Source organism: Aythya ferina, assembly GCF_964211825.1.
Source record: "Aythya ferina genome assembly, chromosome: 7".
Lineage (NCBI taxonomy): Eukaryota > Metazoa > Chordata > Aves > Anseriformes > Anatidae > Aythya > Aythya ferina.
Window position 1 is genome coordinate 2,878,067 of NC_140302.1, and position 17,703 is coordinate 2,895,769.

General features: G+C 54.6%; 3 protein-coding genes across 4 annotated transcripts in view; 1 reads left to right on the plus strand and 2 right to left on the minus strand.

Annotated features, from left to right (window-relative positions):
* Window positions 1-8,432, minus strand: part of LOC311440067 (uncharacterized protein) — a 131,587-nt gene extending 123,155 nt beyond the window's left edge. For both annotated transcript variants that reach the window (XR_014695190.1, XM_084526496.1), the window contains exons 1-4: window positions 8,313-8,432; window positions 6,404-6,560; window positions 6,039-6,149; window positions 2,234-2,373 (exon numbers count right to left, since the gene is read on the minus strand). The gene's annotated coding sequence lies outside the window, so the exon portion shown is untranslated. The remainder of the gene's footprint in view (window positions 1-2,233; window positions 2,374-6,038; window positions 6,150-6,403; window positions 6,561-8,312) is intronic.
* A 155-nt stretch (window positions 8,433-8,587) lies between these two features.
* ADO (2-aminoethanethiol dioxygenase) lies at window positions 8,588-11,628 on the plus strand. The gene has a single exon (XM_084526495.1). It carries the CDS (start codon window positions 8,650-8,652, stop codon window positions 9,397-9,399), a length of 750 nt encoding a protein of 249 aa, XP_084382621.1. The 5' UTR covers window positions 8,588-8,649; the 3' UTR covers window positions 9,400-11,628.
* Window positions 11,629-13,406: 1,778 nt separating this feature from the next.
* Window positions 13,407-15,581, minus strand: EGR2 (early growth response 2; the record flags this gene model as incomplete). Its single annotated transcript, XM_084526492.1, is given in 4 exon segments — window positions 13,407-14,801; window positions 15,104-15,289; window positions 15,292-15,431; window positions 15,433-15,581. Coding segments are annotated over 4 exon segments (1,740 nt in total). The 3' UTR covers window positions 13,407-13,536.
* Between the last annotated feature and the right edge of the window lie 2,122 nt (window positions 15,582-17,703).

The window sequence follows — 17,703 nt, forward strand, 5'->3', positions numbered from 1 at the left end:
GCTCACAGGAGGTAACAGATAACCGGTCTCCGACCCCATTTCTTCACAGCCTCACTGCTGAAGGCACCCTGACTGACCAGATCGCCCAGCTTAGTTCTCCCGGACTCCCTTCACCTCCTACACACGTCTTGGTCACTGCCACACTGCCAGGCATGGTGCCGTGCCCTGTGCAACATCTGCTAGCGAAGGACAGGTGGCTCGGTGCAGAGGCACTCCAGGAAGATCCCACCAGGCAGCAAGAGCCCTGCTGCAGGTAAGGGGGCAACCACAACGTGCACAAGACCAGAAATCCTAACAGCACTCCCCTGCATGCCCACGACAGCTGGGGCAGGAGTTATTGTTCTGCTCCTTTACAGGTACAGCGTTTATAAACTCATACCCAGTACTTGGTGCCTTTATTTCTCTCTGCTACTGTAATAAAGCAATTCCTGGCTATAAAGACATGAGACTGTTCATGACTGGGATGAGGTGTGTCAAGAGTTGCAGCCCTCAGTGCACAAAACACAGCCAATGCTGGGCAAACAAAACACAGACAACGGTGGCCAAACAAGCCTGTGTTCCTCCCGGCACGCTGCCTGACCTCGGGGGGATTCAGAGGCCACCCCACGCAGCAGCACCCAGCAGGACTGTCTGTCCTTCCGCAGGTGCACGTTTTCTGCCACCTTGCATAACCACATCAACAGCCACGTGGTTCAAGAGGCAAACTCCCCCAAATGCTTCCCGTTGTATAAAGGGAAAAGTAAGCTATTACACATTGTGAGGCACGAAATCACCCCAACTTGGTTACTGATGCCTGTCAAAAAAAAAAATCACCAAGGGTCCTCTTCTGCCACTCTTCCACTAAATGATAATCTAATTAAAGAGAAAAACTTGGTAAGTCACAGCATGATACTCCCAATGCAAATTCATGTGTCTTTTTTCTTCCCCCACTGTAATTCATGGAGGCAGAAGAACGTCACATTTTTCAAGTGGGAGATGTTAAGATCTGTGTTTTAGCTCTCGGGTAAACCTGGGAAACAAGGTAAAGGCCTCTCTGTGCATGAACCCCGAGTGACCCAACTGAAGTGAGTGCAGATGAGGTGAGAACCAGGAGAATCGGATAATCACATTCCAACTCTATACAGACAGACTCGTAAACAGAGAAACTGGCCGCTATTTTTGAAGTGGAGAATTGTCATCTCAGTGCAGCAGCAGCATGACTCTGAATTCAACACTGTAATTCTCAGACAAAGCTAGGGTAAAAGCACATCAAACCTACAAAAACAACTCTTATCTGCTTGGAAAGGACAGGTGTCAGCCTGCTTGGGCAGCCCCATTTGTACCTGCTTGTGTAAGGAACCAGCAGCTTGACACTGTAACACACCATTTCCCTACAGTGTAGTCTGCGATCAGCTTCAGATCCTTCTGTTCTGCCTCAGTTATCCATATGCAGACGTGACATACATACGGCTTACACACATGCTCTATCCAGCACAAAACAAGACATTGCCCCGCATTTAGCGTTCAGGTTAACAGTATACATGCACAAACATGGACGTGGTTGACCTTGAGAAATCAGGTATGTATGTAAAATGAGATCTTTAATACACCCTCAAATATGTCTCACCATTAATGGAATTCCTTCCCAGTGCTGCTTTCCTGCCTCCAGGCAGGAGCAGCAGGAGAGAAGACACTCTGTGCTGAGCCCCCCCAGTAGCATTAGTAGAAGCTCAGTCCAAAAGGTATGCGAAGGAGGCCCTTATTACCCCTGCACACCAGGAGGAATTCACCCTAACACTCTATAATAAGGCCAAAGCTTTTAGCTTAACTTGGGAGTCACAAGAACTACAACCTACCACAGGAAGACAGAGGAGATCAAGGGCATCCTCAAAGGCTTTGTTAGGTGAAAAAAGTAAAGTGCACGAAGTTACTCAACTTTTTGTGGGCTTATGGCTCTGTTTGCGTCCTCATACAGTCATAAATTTTAGTGTATACATAAAAATACAAATACAGTTACAACGCTGCCTTGAGTTCCATGCAAACAGCTCACTATAAGCAACGTCAACCCCTGGTATGTGCAAGGCCTTGCCTATACAGGGCTCTTTGCAGGATTAGGACTGTAAACTATGTACATAAATGCTGGTAAAGTGTGTTTACATAATATGTAAATAGATAAAGAAAAGTACATTCACACCAACTACTGGGGAAAGAAAACAAATCATTTTTCTACTGCTAAAAGTACTGAATCACTTACCATCTGGTTTGGGAGAAAAAGGACTCGGTCCAATTCAGCTATGAAGAAAATCCTGTCTAAAAAGAGTAATCACATGCTAGATCCCCCTACGTTCAATTTCCAGTCGTGTTAACATGGAGACACGAGAGAGTTTTGTTTTCCTGGAAGAGAAAGAAAGAAAGGAAAAAAAAAGAACTGTAAGAGAGATGTGAGGCTCGCTAGGCCCTGATCCTGCAGACTCCAAGCACTTAGCTATGGGGAATAGTGACAGCTATTTTTCAGTAGAAGCTGAGCCTGTGCATCAGTTTCTGCTGGAATGCATCCTAATTTTCTAAGAAAAATCTGACACACATTTGCTACCATGCTGTGAAATGAAAAAGTGAGATCTAGATACTAAATATCTGAACTAATTTCCCTTTATACACTGGCAACCTTTTTTTCCCTCAATCACATGAAGATACACAAACGCGTATGGCAGCACAGAGCAGAAGTGGTGTGTAACCGACAGGCACGAAGCTAAAGTGAAAACTGACTGATTAACCTAAACACGCCAAAATCCTAAAAACACTGAAAGAAATTTCCCTATCCCACTAAATACCTTACCTACTACAATTCATCACTTATCTCTTTTTCTACTGAACACTAAGGTTTTCCATGAAAAAAAATATACCTATTTTTTATTTAAAATAGAAAAAGATTCCTTGGCTATTCCCCAAATGTGACTTACTCTTTCCTTCTTAAATTTAGCACAATTGGTTAACCCTGTAGAGATCTTCAGTGGGATAGATTTGCTCCTGAAATCACATCAGAAACAACAAATTTCCCTCTCACGCTGAGAACAGACTCCGAGTAATGTGTTACAGACCAGTTGTACAAGCGAGGGCGATCGAGTTCCTGTGGCTTCATGCGTTACTGCTTATCACCTGTGTGATGACCGTACCCAGTCCTCACCCTGGGATTGTGAAATAGAAGGGCTCAGCTTAAAGATAGTCTGTGCTAAAGCATTTTTGGCAGGGAGGGAAGGCTACGGTTGAGCACCAAACAGGTTACAATGACTCAGCTGCACAGCAGTAACCCTGTAAGCCACAGAAATAGGATAACTTTAGTCCTTGCTAGTAACCGTGCCTAAAAGTTGGCCCGCGATCACTACCTCAGGTATCACAGGCAGTGGCAGACCCACACCCAGTACCCTCCGGGACCCCGGAGCTGGTAAATTATCTACTTCAAACTCAGTCTCCAACAGCACAGAATCACACCCTGCACTAATACAAAAGTGCTTAAATAACGCACTTTATCTCAAAGCAGGCGAAAGCAAACACGGCACTGCGGTCAGTGATACTGGGAGGAACAGACACGGGCTGAGGAACACCAGGCTTTCCCTGCAGAGCAGCTTTCCTCCTTACTGCCAGATGACAAGACTCGGCAGCATCTCTGTCCGCGGAGTGGGCCCTTCCCCTGGGTCATACGAACAAAACCTTCTCTTGCCATTTGGAAGTCAGCTGCCGAGGGGAGGGCTGAAGGCCAAGGGAGCTGCTTCCAAACAGAGGTGACCTTGCAAGCTTTCTCCCACCCTCCGCTCCCTGACTGAGCAACCAAACAGGGCCCTCGGGATTCTCCGAAAAAGTCACAGAGAGGAAAAACGAAGTGGAGTTTGGCACTGATGTAACAACGGCCGGGGGGGCCTTGTGGGTCTGGCAGCCCGTGATGGTGAAAGAATTCAACGGATCTGTGGGATGTGGTTTCAGAAACGGTGGAGACGCCCTGCTCCGAGCTGTGGAACTGTACAGGGCCGGTGGCAGCGAGCACCGCGCGGTTCCTCCCTCCCCGGCGTGCCTGGAGCAGCACTCGGCTGTGATGCAGGACCCCACACTCACTACGTGGACCTGCCACAACAGGGCACGTGCTGGTGCTCCCCTTCTCTGCGAGCAATTCAACCACGCTTCACAGCCCAAACTCAAGATCAGGATCTTCCAGATAGGATAAGCTCCTCGTGCTAACGAAGCGTCAGGACTACAGCCAAGAACGACTTTCATTCTGTATCAAGTATCTCGGGAAAACAGATTTCAACTTTCCCAACAAGTTTAAACAGCACTGAAATTAACTTACATCAATAAAACGATACTTAACCCATGCATTTTGCTGCTTTTGAATGTGTTTATGTAAAATAATTACAAAATTATTTTAATACAACCAGATATAAAAATAAGCAAGAACGAAATCAGGAGCAAACACACCTCATTTTTAGCTTCTGCCCATTTCTGTCAGTTAAAAGACTAAAAGTGATAGTCCAAATTATGATGTTCTCTACATTTTTAGTTTAACCAATATAATACAAAATCTTAAGTGATGCCCATTTGTTTCTAATTACATTCTCCATAACCTTGTATCTATGCATCTTCTGTCAATATCTTGTTTTGAAAGTTGTGCCAGCTGGACTCAGAATTACACCTGCAAATTGAGCTGTGGGTTTCTTTAATCTAAGTAACTATCAAAAAAAGTATTTTTACATTCCTGCCCATTCCTGAGCACCCAGTATTGTGGACACTTCAGCGATATTCTTTGGCTATATTTTTAAGTTTTAGACTTAGAAGTCATATTTATCCCAAGTTATACAATTAGATTATTTTCAAGAACATTCAAGATGCATGAAACTTAGAAATGTCATATGATAACCCTTTCCACAGCCACTGGTGGATTTTCCCCCCTCTCTCTCCTTGTTGTCACGGCTGCATACAACTGGCAAAAGTATCCCGCAGCTCCACAGCTGCAGCAGGTCGGTGCCACCACACAAGCAGCTCACACAAACTAAATCTTCACGCAAACTAAATGCCAACAAGAGAGCACCTGAAGGGAAAGCAGTTTCTACCTACACTGGTAAATGTCTCCTTCCTCATACGCAGCATTGGTCCCAGACAGTCAGAGAGTTCAGAAGGAATAAGGCCATGACTAACTCGCAGTACCCATCACCACAGTCTAACCTGGGCACAGTCAGAAGAGACACCAGCACAGATCTGATCTGCACCAGTGGAAACCACGAAATCAGTGGAGCTAAGCTCAGAAGAGCAGGATGAGGTTCATTATCTCTGCAAATTCATGCACGGGGAGTTGTATGCTGCACAGCCTTTCCTACTCTGAGTCACTCCAACTCCTGCTCTAGGCTGTTCAGTAGCAAACTGTCAATAAAACTCATTAATGATGTGCTTTATATAGAAGTAGTGCATTTAACTGGGAGGCTGCAACAAATGAAGAGTTGCAGCAAGGGGTGAATTACGTGGTTAATGGAATACAGGATATGTGTCAGTAAAGAAATGGTAAAGGTGGGTGGGAGTCTTAATGTTACATAGATCTGCTTGAAGTTTGGTATATATATGAACCTAATTCCCCTTTTGATTTCAGTACAGTTATATCTAGCACTCCTCTGTATTTCTACTGATACATAAAAATTCTCTGATGAATAATTGATAACCAACTTTCTTTTACGTAAGCCATTACTGAAGAGACAGCAAATATTACAGACATGTTTGTCTTCTTTCTTTTTCGCCTTGTTCTCATCTGAATCACGTTTGGCTAGCATTTGTATCTCTCTCTGTGATTGGTGGTAGCTATAAAAGTAAAGAAACACATACCTTTGCAGAATCGGTGGCATCAACAGCGCGAAAAGGATGTTCTTTGACACAGTCTTATTTTCTGTTCTATGTAAACACACCTCTGCAGTGGCAGGCAACATGCTGCCAGAAGATGGGTTCTGCACTCCCTGTCCAGGTTCTACACCTTGTGAAATATTCCAGCATCATGACACAAGGTTAAATTCCAGCTAACAACTCACCTTCTAATTAGGTGGTCGTCACTGTTGTCCATTCAAGGCTGTTGGTTTACCCCATGATCACAGGCAACTCTAACTTCTCAAAACAAATTAAGAGGATCTGGGAAGCAACCCCTAGAAGAAAGTGAAACTGAGCTTGGGGTATTTCACAGACTTTGGGGAAAACTGTAATACATAAAAGTAACAGAGCAGCAAGAAGCTAAAAAATTGTCATTTCCACAGGGGAGCTCAGGTAGAAAAAAGGAGAACAACTTAGTAGTGGAGAGGGGATGGGAAGAAAATAGCTGTTAACAGTTCTCAACACACTCTGTGTGGGGGGGAAAAACAACAAACACAGCAAGAGACCAAAACTGTAGCCTGACTCTGACCTCACTCATACTGCTTTTATCACAAAATCACTGGGCTGAACTTTGGTCATTGCATCACCAACACAAAGCAGTCGCAAAGCCCAAACAAGCCGACTACACTGTTGTTTTTTCCTTCCCATACTTTCAAGATGTTGGTAGATGTTGGTTAAGCATAAACCTGTCCAAAAGAAAGAAAAAAAAAAAAAAAAAAGAAATTAAAAAAAGTCAATTTAATTGTTAGTTGGACAGCTTGCTTTTAAGTGCGTGTTGGTTTTTTTTTTTTCTTATATATTTTCTTATATATATTACTGCACTTAAAAATGTGGGTGTGATATAACATTTAACTGGAACATTAAGTGCCAAGGACATATTTTTGTCTGTATCTGTTAGAAAAGGAAACCAATACAGTAGTTAAAAACATTGGGGACTGTAAGGTGATCAGTTATGCAAAACATAAAGCTCATCACCAACGTAAAACGGCACTGGGAATGTTCACATAAAGATGTTCTTAAGATCTTTTTAAATTTTAATAAACAACCTCGTACACAGCACGTGGGATTCATGGTTTACAGAGCAGTAAGTACTAAAGGGTCAAGTAATTCACCTAGTAAAACCCAGCAAGTCAAGGTCAGGCTGAGATCAGAACTCAGGGTGCTCTTTTTCCTTGCCGATCTTACAATGGCAGGTTACAATAGCACCCAACATCCTACCAAAACCCAGTGTTTCTGTTTCCACAAAACGGTTTATTTTTGTGCTGCACAGGAAAAGAACCAGTGTGTTCAAAAGTAAGCATTCCAGCAATCTGAGATAATTGATTGTTACCCTAATAACTGCCAAAAATTCCAATCCGTACCTCCATACTGAAATTGATTGACCCTGCAATTAGAAGAGCAGACTACATGTGGAGACTTCCAAACCTCTTGGTTTCTGTTGTAATTCCACTTGCCCATGAATGCAGCCGTGGAGAGGCTGTCACCACCCTCGGCACCTCACTCCCATAGTCACATGCCACAGAAGCCCAACTCTGCCTCTCACTTCAAGATACAGATGCCTGCCCCCTTATCCCGAATATCCTGCCAGGTATGGAAATAACTCTCCTGATCTTCACCCTGTGCTTCCAACGCTGGCATTGGGGAGTTGAAAGTATTTAAAAATACCTTTGCCTGAACACAGAACAGCCGAATATCACCATGCTTATAGACTGGGGTGGAACCCAAAACTAGCAACTCGAATGAGCATCCTCCTCTGTGAAGAGGAAGCAATTATGCCATGACCTAAATTTGCAATCTGTGCACCAAACATTTATAGAAGGCACAAAATAAGTTAGGGAAGAGGGTTTCAAATCACCGATCTATGTTTAAAGTATCATTATTTCATCTTTTGCTAGGCCATCAGAAGCCTGCATTATATGCAAGAACATTCCACTCGCATCTTTCTTAATACATATCTTAAGACTTTAGTTTGCCTTTAACCAAGAAAACACACTGGATTACCGCATCTTTACATGAAATTACTGAACTTGGTGGGCCGCAGCCACTGGAGCCCTACTCAGTGTGGAAGCATCACGCAGCTCATTTTCAGTCATAACCAGCTGGGCCCAGCCTGCGAGAGCACTGAGGCGCTGAACACCTGCAGAAATAACTGGACCCGAGGTGGCATAACCCTGTCTGTTCTTGTGATGAGAGCCCAATTTTGTTCAATTAATCCCACAATTAACGGGTTAATTTCTGACTTCAACAACCGCGTGGCCCTGAGGCCCAGCGTGTGGCACCCCCCGGCCCCCCTGGACCCGCTCCCCTCAGGGCGCCCCCTAAGATGGCGGCCGCGGGCGGTCCCCCCGGCCCTGCCCCGCCCCGCCCGGCCCTGCCCGGCCCCGCCCGGCCCGGCCCCGCCGCCCCTCGCCCCGCAGCCCCCAGCGGCGGCCGCTCACCGCAGCCGGGGGCCTCCGGGGGCCGCCGGGAGCCGTAGTCCCGCTCCCCGCGCCGCCACCCTCCGGGCCGGGCTCCGCGGCGCCGCCCTCCCCGCAGCCGGCCTCGGGCGGGTCCCCGCGGCTCGCTGAGGCGCGGCGGGGGCGCGGGGCGCGGCGGGGCGGCGCGGGGGCAGCGGGGCGGCAGCGGGGGGGGTGCGGGCGGGACTACCAGCCCCGTGGTGCACGGCGGCGGCGGCGGGGGCGCGCCTGCGCGGCGGGGCGGCCGCGGGAGGAAGCGGCGGGGCCGGGGCTAGGGCCGGGGCTGGGGCCGGGGCTGGGGCCGGGGCCCCGCGGCGCCATGCCCCGGGACAACATGGCCTCGCTGATCCAGCGGGTGGCGCGGCAGGCGCGCATCACGTTCCGCAGCCCGGCGGGGCCGGCCTTCGGGGACAACCTGCACCGGCTGCAGCAGCTGCTGGACGAGGTGCGCGCCGAGGACTTGCACTTGGCCCCGCGGGGGCCGGCGCCGGTGCCGGGCGCGGGGTGCCCGCGGGGCGGCGCGGTGCCGCCCGTCAGCTACATGCACATCTGCGAGACCGAGAGCTTCAGCATGGGCGTCTTCCTGCTGCGCAGCGGCGCCTGCATCCCGCTGCACGACCACCCGGGGATGAACGGCATGCTCAAGGTGCTGTACGGCACGCTGCGCATCGCCTGCATGGACGCCGTGCCCGCTCCCGCTCCCGCCGCCGCCGCCGCCGCCGCCCCCTCGCCGCCGCCCGCCGCCGCCGCCGGCAGCCCGGGGCCGTGCCTGCGCGCCCTGCTGCGCTCCCGGCAGCACTACACGCCCGCCTCGCCGCCCTGCCTGCTGTCGCCGCACAGCGACAACCTGCACCAGATCGACGCGGTGGAGGGCCCCGCCGCCTTCCTCGACATCCTGGCGCCGCCCTACGACCCCGAGCACGGCCGGGACTGCCACTACTACCGCCTGCTGGAGGGGCCGCCGCCCGGCTGCGAGCTGCCGCGGGAGGTCTGGCTGCTCGAGACCCCGCCGGCCGCCGACTTCTGGTGCGGGGGCGAGCCCTACCCCGGGCCCCGCGTCTGCCCCTGAGGCGGCCGCGCCGGCCCTCGGGGCCCCCGGGGCCGCTGGGACGGTTGGGACCGCTGTTGGGACCGTTGCTGGGACCGTTAGGAGCGTTGGGACCGTTAGGAGCGCTGCGAGCGGTGGCGCCCCGCGGGAGCCGTGAAGCGGTGGGAGAGCTGCGCGGTCACCCGCCCGCCCCGCGGAGTGCCCGGCCAGCAGCGGCGCGGCCCGGCCCGGCCCGCACAAACTGCGGGGCTCCGGCGGGGAGCGGATGCAATAAGAGCCCTGCTCGGAGCCGCCCCGCTGCCCGCACGCACTGGGGCTGCGCGCTGCTGGGGGCTCCAGGATGAGTTTCAGTAAGAGCTGGACTGAACTAGCAAAAAACAAACCAAGAAAACACAAACCAGAACAACTCTTGAGGCAGGAAGTGCTCCCTAAACACCGCTGGTTCCTGGGGTTGTGGTTAAGTGAGCTCCCCCTCCTAAGGGACAACGTCAGGTTCAGAATTACTTGTTAGCAGTTCGTTGAAGCGCTGTGTGTAAGATCCGTCTGTCACAACTGAAATCAGAGCGTTTCTGTGCGTGTGTCCTTCAGCCAGGAGGAGACTGGTCAGCTGCTAATTAACCCTGCTTGGAAGTTCTCATACGGCAGTGGCCGAGGGTAGCGGAAACCATGGGCATCCTTAGCAAAAACCAGACTATCCGCTGTTGCCTCATGGATCACGTGCTTCGTGGAACACTACAGACGTTACTTTTTTGCAGCTAACCTACATATCCAGCAGTATGCGTACCCTAGGTTGAGATAAGATTTGACCTGATACCTTCTCTCTAATCCGTGGTCTGTGTTTTTATATGGACAAGTGAACACTTTGGGCTTTGGAAGCCTTGCGGTTTCCGTCTTTATACTATTTATAAAGATAACTTTTTCATAAGGCTTTTAAATAAACATAGCGTAGAAGACACGCAGCGAATTCTGCCTTGCCATGGTGTAAGCAGCCTTGAGATCCAGTTTGTCCTCGACAGGGGATGCGATGCGCTCTTTCTAACGGGAGAAGCTTTTTCTATAGGTGACATACTCTGTTTATACTGCAGGGAATGGTCTTGTGCCTGTTTATCCCTAAAGCACGCTTCGTACCACAAAGCCCAGCCGGGGCAGCCTTCACCCTCGCGGTCACAATGTGGGAATTTGAATAAAAAACCACCACTTAACCAACTTCCTAAGTGATGTACCAACCTGCTCCAGAAACTGTTCCACAACTGGCTTTCATTTTTCTTTGTGTATTTATAAAAGCAGACTTGTTTTTCCTGTGCAGTTGCTTGTATGTGTGAATTTTTAAGTGATTTAAGTGATGGCATTGTTTTGTTTGGTTTTTTTTTAACTTTTTTTTGGGGGGGAAGGGGAGAGGGACTGATGAAGAATTAACATAAAATACAGTCAGCGTTATGCATGCATGGATTAATTCTTTTGCAAGGAGAAATTGGTGGAAGTTATTTCAGGCAATTTCCATTTATTCTTACAGCACTTTAAAGTGTCTGATATTTCTGCAGCTGGCTTACCTGTTTTTCCTGGAATTCCCCTGCAGCGTAGCATTAGTTAATGTGCAACAATTCTCTATCGAACGTAGTCATTAACTATAATGCAGTGCCTCGCTAGGGCACAGCCTGTGTTCCTCACTCGCTCCAATGCTACTGAAGAGCATCATCCCCTTTTCAGAAGCCCACAAAGAAGACAGCGTGCTGCATGCAAACAGCTGTACTGGAAAAACAAACTGCGACAGAGTATTTTGATTTTGGATGTTGTCTGCTCTATCCTCCCCCTTAGGTCTCTATTATTTTTTTCTAAGTCTTTTTCCGTGTGTAAAATCTAGCCGAGATGTTTAATGGGATAGGACTTTAATGCATCTTTCCATAGAGGACAGCATGGTCCCTTACATTGCAGAGTGCTGTTAACAGTCGTGGCAAAATTTCAAAATTTTAATTATTTTTTTTTTTTAATAAAGGTGTTAGCATCAAAGTATTAAAGTCATAGCGCCAGGGAAAATAGCAAAGAAAACCTGAGATGCATTAAAGAAAAGCCTCTTTGTGTAACTTCTTGCTTACTCAGTGATTGAAACTTCCTTCATATGTTCTGGATATCTGTAAGCAGAAGGTTTGAGTCTGTAACACTGTTCCTTCTCTCTGCAATCTGATTATTGTGTTTTCACAACAGCAAAATCACTGTTATTGCTGAATTACAGAATAAATACAGGATATCTCACCACTGACCAGTCATTACTTTCCTTCACAAGTATGACAGTCTTGAACCAAAATGTGGTAAAGAGCGCAACTTTCTTCTGCAGAACAGCCCAGGTGCTGCGTTTGGCCTTTCTTCGGAAGGCAACGCCTAAATCTGGGTGCTCGGCCCAGATCTTCCCCCGTCGCCCCGCAGACAAATCCAGGCACATGCGGTGTTGCGAAGCTCCTTGTTCTGGAGAGCAAAGGCACGGGGTCGGGGCCGGCGGTGCCATCCCACGACGCACGGTTCGCTTGCTGCAGCCGGTTGCTGGCCGATTCCTCTCTCATCTCGTGTCCGAGCTGGGCGTTTCGCTGCCGACCGGGGCTCAGCCTCGCAGCAGGGCTGCCGTCGGGCGGTCGGAGCCTCGCACGGTGCGCGGGGCAGCCCGGCAGCCCCGGCCGGCCCCCGCCACCACGGCCCGCCGGGGCCGGGGCCGGTGCCGGTGCCCACCGAGGAGGCCGCGTCTCCCGCAGAGAGCTGGCCCCGCTCCTCGGCTCCTCCGGGCCGCGCCGTGCCCGGCCCCCTTCGCTTCGGCCTCTGCCACGCTCCAGGAGCCGGCGCCGGCTCCGGGGGCTTCGGGCAGAGCAGGGGGGCGCCGCCGGGACGGAGCTGGGGACGGCCGGGACGTCGGTGCCGAGCCCCGGGGGGGCCCGCACCTTCAATGAGAACTTACAGAAAGGTTAACGAGCAAACAGGGGGAAAAAAAAAAAAAAAAAAAAAAAAGGCAAGCCGAAAACGCGCACGAAACGCGGCCGGGCCGCTGCCCGAGGAAAAGCCCGGCCCCGCGGGGGCGAGCGCCGCCGCCCCCGGCCCCGCCGCGCAGCCCCGCGCCGCCGGGAGCCGCCGCTCCCTCGGGGAGCCCGCCCCGGGCTGGTGGCAGCCGCGGAACAAAACAGAGTGAGTCAAAAAAACCCACCCCGCTCCCCGGTTAATATTAGCCCGGCTCGCGTCTCGCAGGGAAATCCCCGCGGCCGGCAGCGCTTGTTTGCGCGCCGGGGCCGGAGCCTCCGCTTTTCCGAGAGGAGGCGGAGCGCACGGCGGCGCCCCGACGGCCCCGCAGCCCCGCAGCATCGCAACCCCACGGCCCCGCAACCCCCCAGCATCGCGGCCCCACGGCCTCGCAGCCCCGCAGCCAGCCCCGCAGCCCCGGGTCGCGGGGGTCCGGCGAGCCCCGGGCGCCGGGGAGCTCCGGAAAGAAAGGTGTCAAGTTAGCATAATTAAGAGATTTATTTGTCTTCTCTTAGAAACGTTGTAAGCACCGACCCTCCTGTCGAAAAGTTTATTTACAGAGCGGCCGGGGAGAGCCCCCCTCTCCCGCGAGCTCCCGTTAGTGGTTGTGCATCACTCGTGTTAGCTGCCGCGCTCCGCAGCCCGGACGCCGGGCGGCGGCTCCAGCGCGAGTATTTACATCCCGTGCGGAGTCCTACTACAAACGGAACACTTTTAAGTCACCGAGAAGAAAACAAAAACAAAAACAAACCAGTGCGTACAAAAATATAGTCTCTAAAAAAAAAAAAAAAAAAAAAATCCCAATATTAATAGGCAGAAATGTACAGCCATACTAAAACCAGGGAGGGAAAACTTTCCGGTCTCGGCGTCGCCGCTGTCGTCGGAGCGGCTCGGTAAGGCACCCCGCCGCATGCAGCCGGGGGACCGGGCTCTACACCACACAAGGCACCAAGGACACCTCACCACGACGGCACTGCATGCATCCATCCTCCCGCCGCAGCCCCTATGTACACCCCCCGGCCCGGCCCGGCCCGGCCCGGCTCGGCTCGGCTCGGCCCGGCCCGGGGAGCCCCCGGGGAGCCCCCCGCGCCCCGCCGGGCCCCGCGCCCCGCCGCGCTGGGCGGCGGCGGCTCCGCGCTGGCTCCTGCGCGCCCCGCGCCCTCAGGGCGTCCGCGTCCGAGCCGCGCAAGGGGCCAGGGCGGCCCCGCTCCCGCCGCCGGGCTGCGGGCACCCGGCCCCGGCCCCGGCCCCGGCGGCGGAGGCTCCCGCTCCCTTGCGCTCCTTCTGGCGCAGGTGGATCTTGGTGTGCCGCTTCCTCTCGTCGGAGCGGGCGAACTTCCTGCCGCAGAAGTCGCAGGCGAAGGGCTTCTCGCCGGTGTGCGTGCGGATGTGGGTGGTGAGGTGGTCGCTGCGGCTGAAGTTGCGCATGCAGATGCGGCACTGGAAGGGCTTGTGGCCCGTGTGGATGCGGATGTGGCGGGTGAGCTCGTCGGAGCGGGAGAAGCGGCGGTCGCAGCCCTCGGCGGGGCAGGGGTAGGGCCGCTCGTGCACCGGCGTCTTGCTGGGCCGGTTGGGGTACTTGCGGGGCCGCAGGATGGGCCGCAGCGGCAGGTGGTGCGGGCTGTAGGCGCCGCCGGGCAGCCGGGCGCCCTCCGCTCCCCCGCCGGGGCCGGGGCCGGGGCCGCCGCCGCCGGGGCCGGGGGCGCCGCCGGGGGCGCTGCCGGGGGCGGCGCCCGCCGGGGGCGCCCCCATGGTGAAGTTGCGGATGGTGGAGAGCGGCGTGAGGGGCGGCGGGACGCGGAGCGAGTCGAGCGGGCAGGGGAAGGGCTTGCGGTCGGGGCCGGCGTGCAGCTCCCGCTGGCACTGGGGCGGCGGGAAGAAGCCGCCGTACTCGGGGATCATGGTGAAGAGCCCGCCGTCGGCCGCCGCCGCCTTCGGGGAGGGGTAGGAGGGCGGCGGGGGGAACGGCAGCGCCCCGCCGCCGGCGGCGGGCAGGAAGGCCGAGGAGGGGTCCTGCGGGTACAGGTCGCCGCAGCCCGAGTAGGGCGGCGGCGGCGGCGAGTAGAGGTGCTCCAGGTCGGCCGGCTGGCCCTGCGCCATGGTGCAGCCCAGGGCCCCGGCCAGCGGGTTGGGGGAGGCGGAGGCGGCGGAGGCGGCGGTGGCCGAGGAGGAGGCGGAGGAGGCGGCGGAGGAGGCGGAGGAGGCGGCGGAGGAGGGCGCGCTGACCCCCTGCAGGATGCCCGCGCTCACGATGTTGATGATGCCCTCGGGGTAGCAGCCGGCGCCGGGGTACTGCGGGTCGATGGAGAATTTGCCCATGTAGGTGAAGGTCTGGTTGCGGGAGGCCGGGGCGCCGGGCGCGAAGCCGCCGCCGTAGGGCAGGTCCAGGGCCCTCTTGTCGCCCATGTCCACGTTGATCATGCCGTCTGGGGGGGCAAGGCGCCGGTCAGCCCCGCGCCCCGCCGCCCGCCCCGGCCGCCGGCCGGCCGGGCTCAGGGCTGCGGGGCCGCGGCGCGCACAGGTCGCGCTCCGGCTGCGGGGGCTGCGCCCCGCCGGCCCCCGCTTCGCCCCCGAGCCGAGGGGCGCGGAGGCGGCGCCGGGCGAGCCCCCCGGGGGGCCGCGGCCGCCGGCCCGACCCCCGCCTGCCGCCGCCGCCCCGGGCTCCCGCGGCCCCGCCGCCCCCCTCGGGCGGCCCGGCCCGGCCCGCACCTGCGCGGGCCCCGCTTACCTGCAGCCACCCCGCTCATCTGGTCGAACGGCCCCGCCAGGTCGGCATTGGGGAAGATCGCGACCGAAGTTGGCAGCGCGGCGGAGATGTCATCCGCGGGGTAAATGCCCTCGGGGAGCTGGTGCACGAACCCGCCGAGGGTCACCGGGATCTTGTCCGCCGCCTTGGCGGTCATCATGGGGGCGGCGGGCGGCGCGGGGAGCGGCGCTCCCGGCCGGCGGCGGGCGCTCGGGGCGGGGACGGGGGGCGCCGGGGGGCGCCGGGGGGCCGGGGCTCTCCCCTGCCTCCCGCTACCGGCGCGGGGGAACGGCGCGGAGCCGGCGCGGAGCGGGCATGTGCGGGCGGGCGGGCGGCCGCCCCGTCGCGGCGCGGCGGTGCCCCGGGAGAGCCGCGCTCCCGCCGCCGCTCGCGCTGGAGGACAAGTCTGGCGGTAACTATTTATGGGGGCCCCCTCAATGCCCGGGACGTCACTGCCCATATAAGGACTGGGGAACGGGGCCCGGCGGTCACGTGGGCGCCCGCGTGCGGCCCCGCCACCCCGCGCCCGCCCCGGCCCCGCCGCGCCCCGCGCGCGCCCCGCGGGGGCGGCCCCGGCCCCGGCCCCGCTCGGCCCCGCTCGGCCCCCCGGGGGCCGCCGCCAGCGCCCCGCCGCCCGCCGCCGCCCAGGGGGGGGATTCCGGTGGCGGGGCCCTTGGCCTAAAAAGGCTTGGATCCGGCCCCGCCCCGCCTGCCCTAAAAAGGCCTCGTTCCGGTGCGCCCGGGGCTCGGCGAGCCGCGGAGGGAGGGCCCGGGGCCGCCCCGCCGGACCCCGCTCACTTTCTCGGCAGCCGCGGCCGCGGCGCGCTCGTGGCTCAGGCAGAGGCGGGCACACGCCGAGAGCGAGCGGCGGCTGCCTCGGGCACGGCTGGAGGTGCCTGCGCTACGAGCACCGCCGCGACAACGGAGCCCAGCCGGGGGGAGCTCTGCCGCCTGCCGCCGGGCCCCCGCCGCCCCATCCCGCCGCCTCCACAGCCCCCTTTTGCTGTTCTTCGCACTCTTTTTTTTTTTTTTCCCCGCTGCTCTCTCCCAGAATAAGGGGATCGAAGCGAGGAGTGCTTAAATTCGAGCTTTTTTTTTTTTTTTCTTCCCGAGCGCTAAAAATAACCTCCCCTGTGCCTCCCTTCCCAGGAGAAGCCAATCTTCCCTGCACTGTTCCCAAGCTCGGAGCTTGCAGCCCCTACATCTTCCTGCTGATGGGGGTGTCACACGTAATTATGCTTGAAAGCTGGAGCCCATGTTATGTTTTTGTCACCAATCTCATTACTTTGGAATATTTCATCTCATGACTGTTTATTCCTGCTTTCAGGAAAGCAACTCTCACACGATCTGTAGCGCGTAAGGCCCCTACCCAGTGGCATACAGGTGGCCAAAAAAAAAAATCGACAACCCAAGCAGCAGCAAGACACGGCGACACCTGAGAGATGCTCCAAAAGCACACTCCTGCTCCAAAGCAACAAACCAGCATACACAGGAGGGCTACAAAATCCTCACCTTTCAGTTTTAACTCTAGACACCAACATTTACAGGTTTTAGGACATTAAGGCACGTGCCACATGGACTTACTTCTGTGTTGGGTCCCAAATGCTGTCGGGTCGCGTCTCGCAGGCTCCTCTCCACCCGTGCAACACCTTACACCAGCTGAGAAAGGCTCTCTCACTTGCTCAGTTTTTGTTTCACTGCTCCTCCAGTCAGCGCAGAACCCAGGCTAGACAGGAGCATACCTAAAAAAGTAAAAGCATCAGGGGCATTTGTCATGCTTTCTAAGGAACAGTAGGCACAAATCTAGATATTTTCCCTTATGGGTGATCTGGGAAGTGCGCACAGTAATTAGGGAATATATACACTTAGTGTTTTTTAACATATAGTAAGATTTATATTTTTTTTTACCAGTTCTTTCTAGCACTTAATGTACAGCCAATACAGTTTGGCATGTGAGACTTAGTTGAAAGAAAGCTTGTGTTCAATTTCAGTAGGATCCTAGATATTTTGGTTTAAAAAAAAAATAATCTCAATTTAAAAGTTAAATTGTGACAGAGAGACAGAGAGAGAGAGACAGGTTCTGGGAAATTTGACTGAGAAGTAGGAGCAATTGTATTGTACCTTCCCATTACAGCGGAGCTATAATTGGTCTCATCACTACTATGAAAGAACAAAATATTGGAATCTGTTGTGCAGTGGGGCAAGTTACTTTACAGGAATTTGAGAAATGGGTAACTCTAAGAAGAGTGTCCTCCTCACTAAAAAACGTTGTGCATGTGTTAGATATGGGTTTAAGCGATATTCGACAGCATCTTCCTATATTATTTTAAAATACCATGCGCCCACTGATGGCACTAAATCATAAAGCACATGAGAGAGAGAAGAAGCAGAGTTTCACATCCCCATATCTCAACTCCACCTTTGAACCAACTCGGCAAATTTAACATTCTTCCGCTGTGGCAAAGGATTCCATCAAAGACTGACACAAATACACTTCAACAGACCTCCTGGCTAACTTCACAGAAGGAATACTGCTGCTGTTTGACTTCGTTGGTTCATTTTAAAAGCTTTCTTAAGGATGG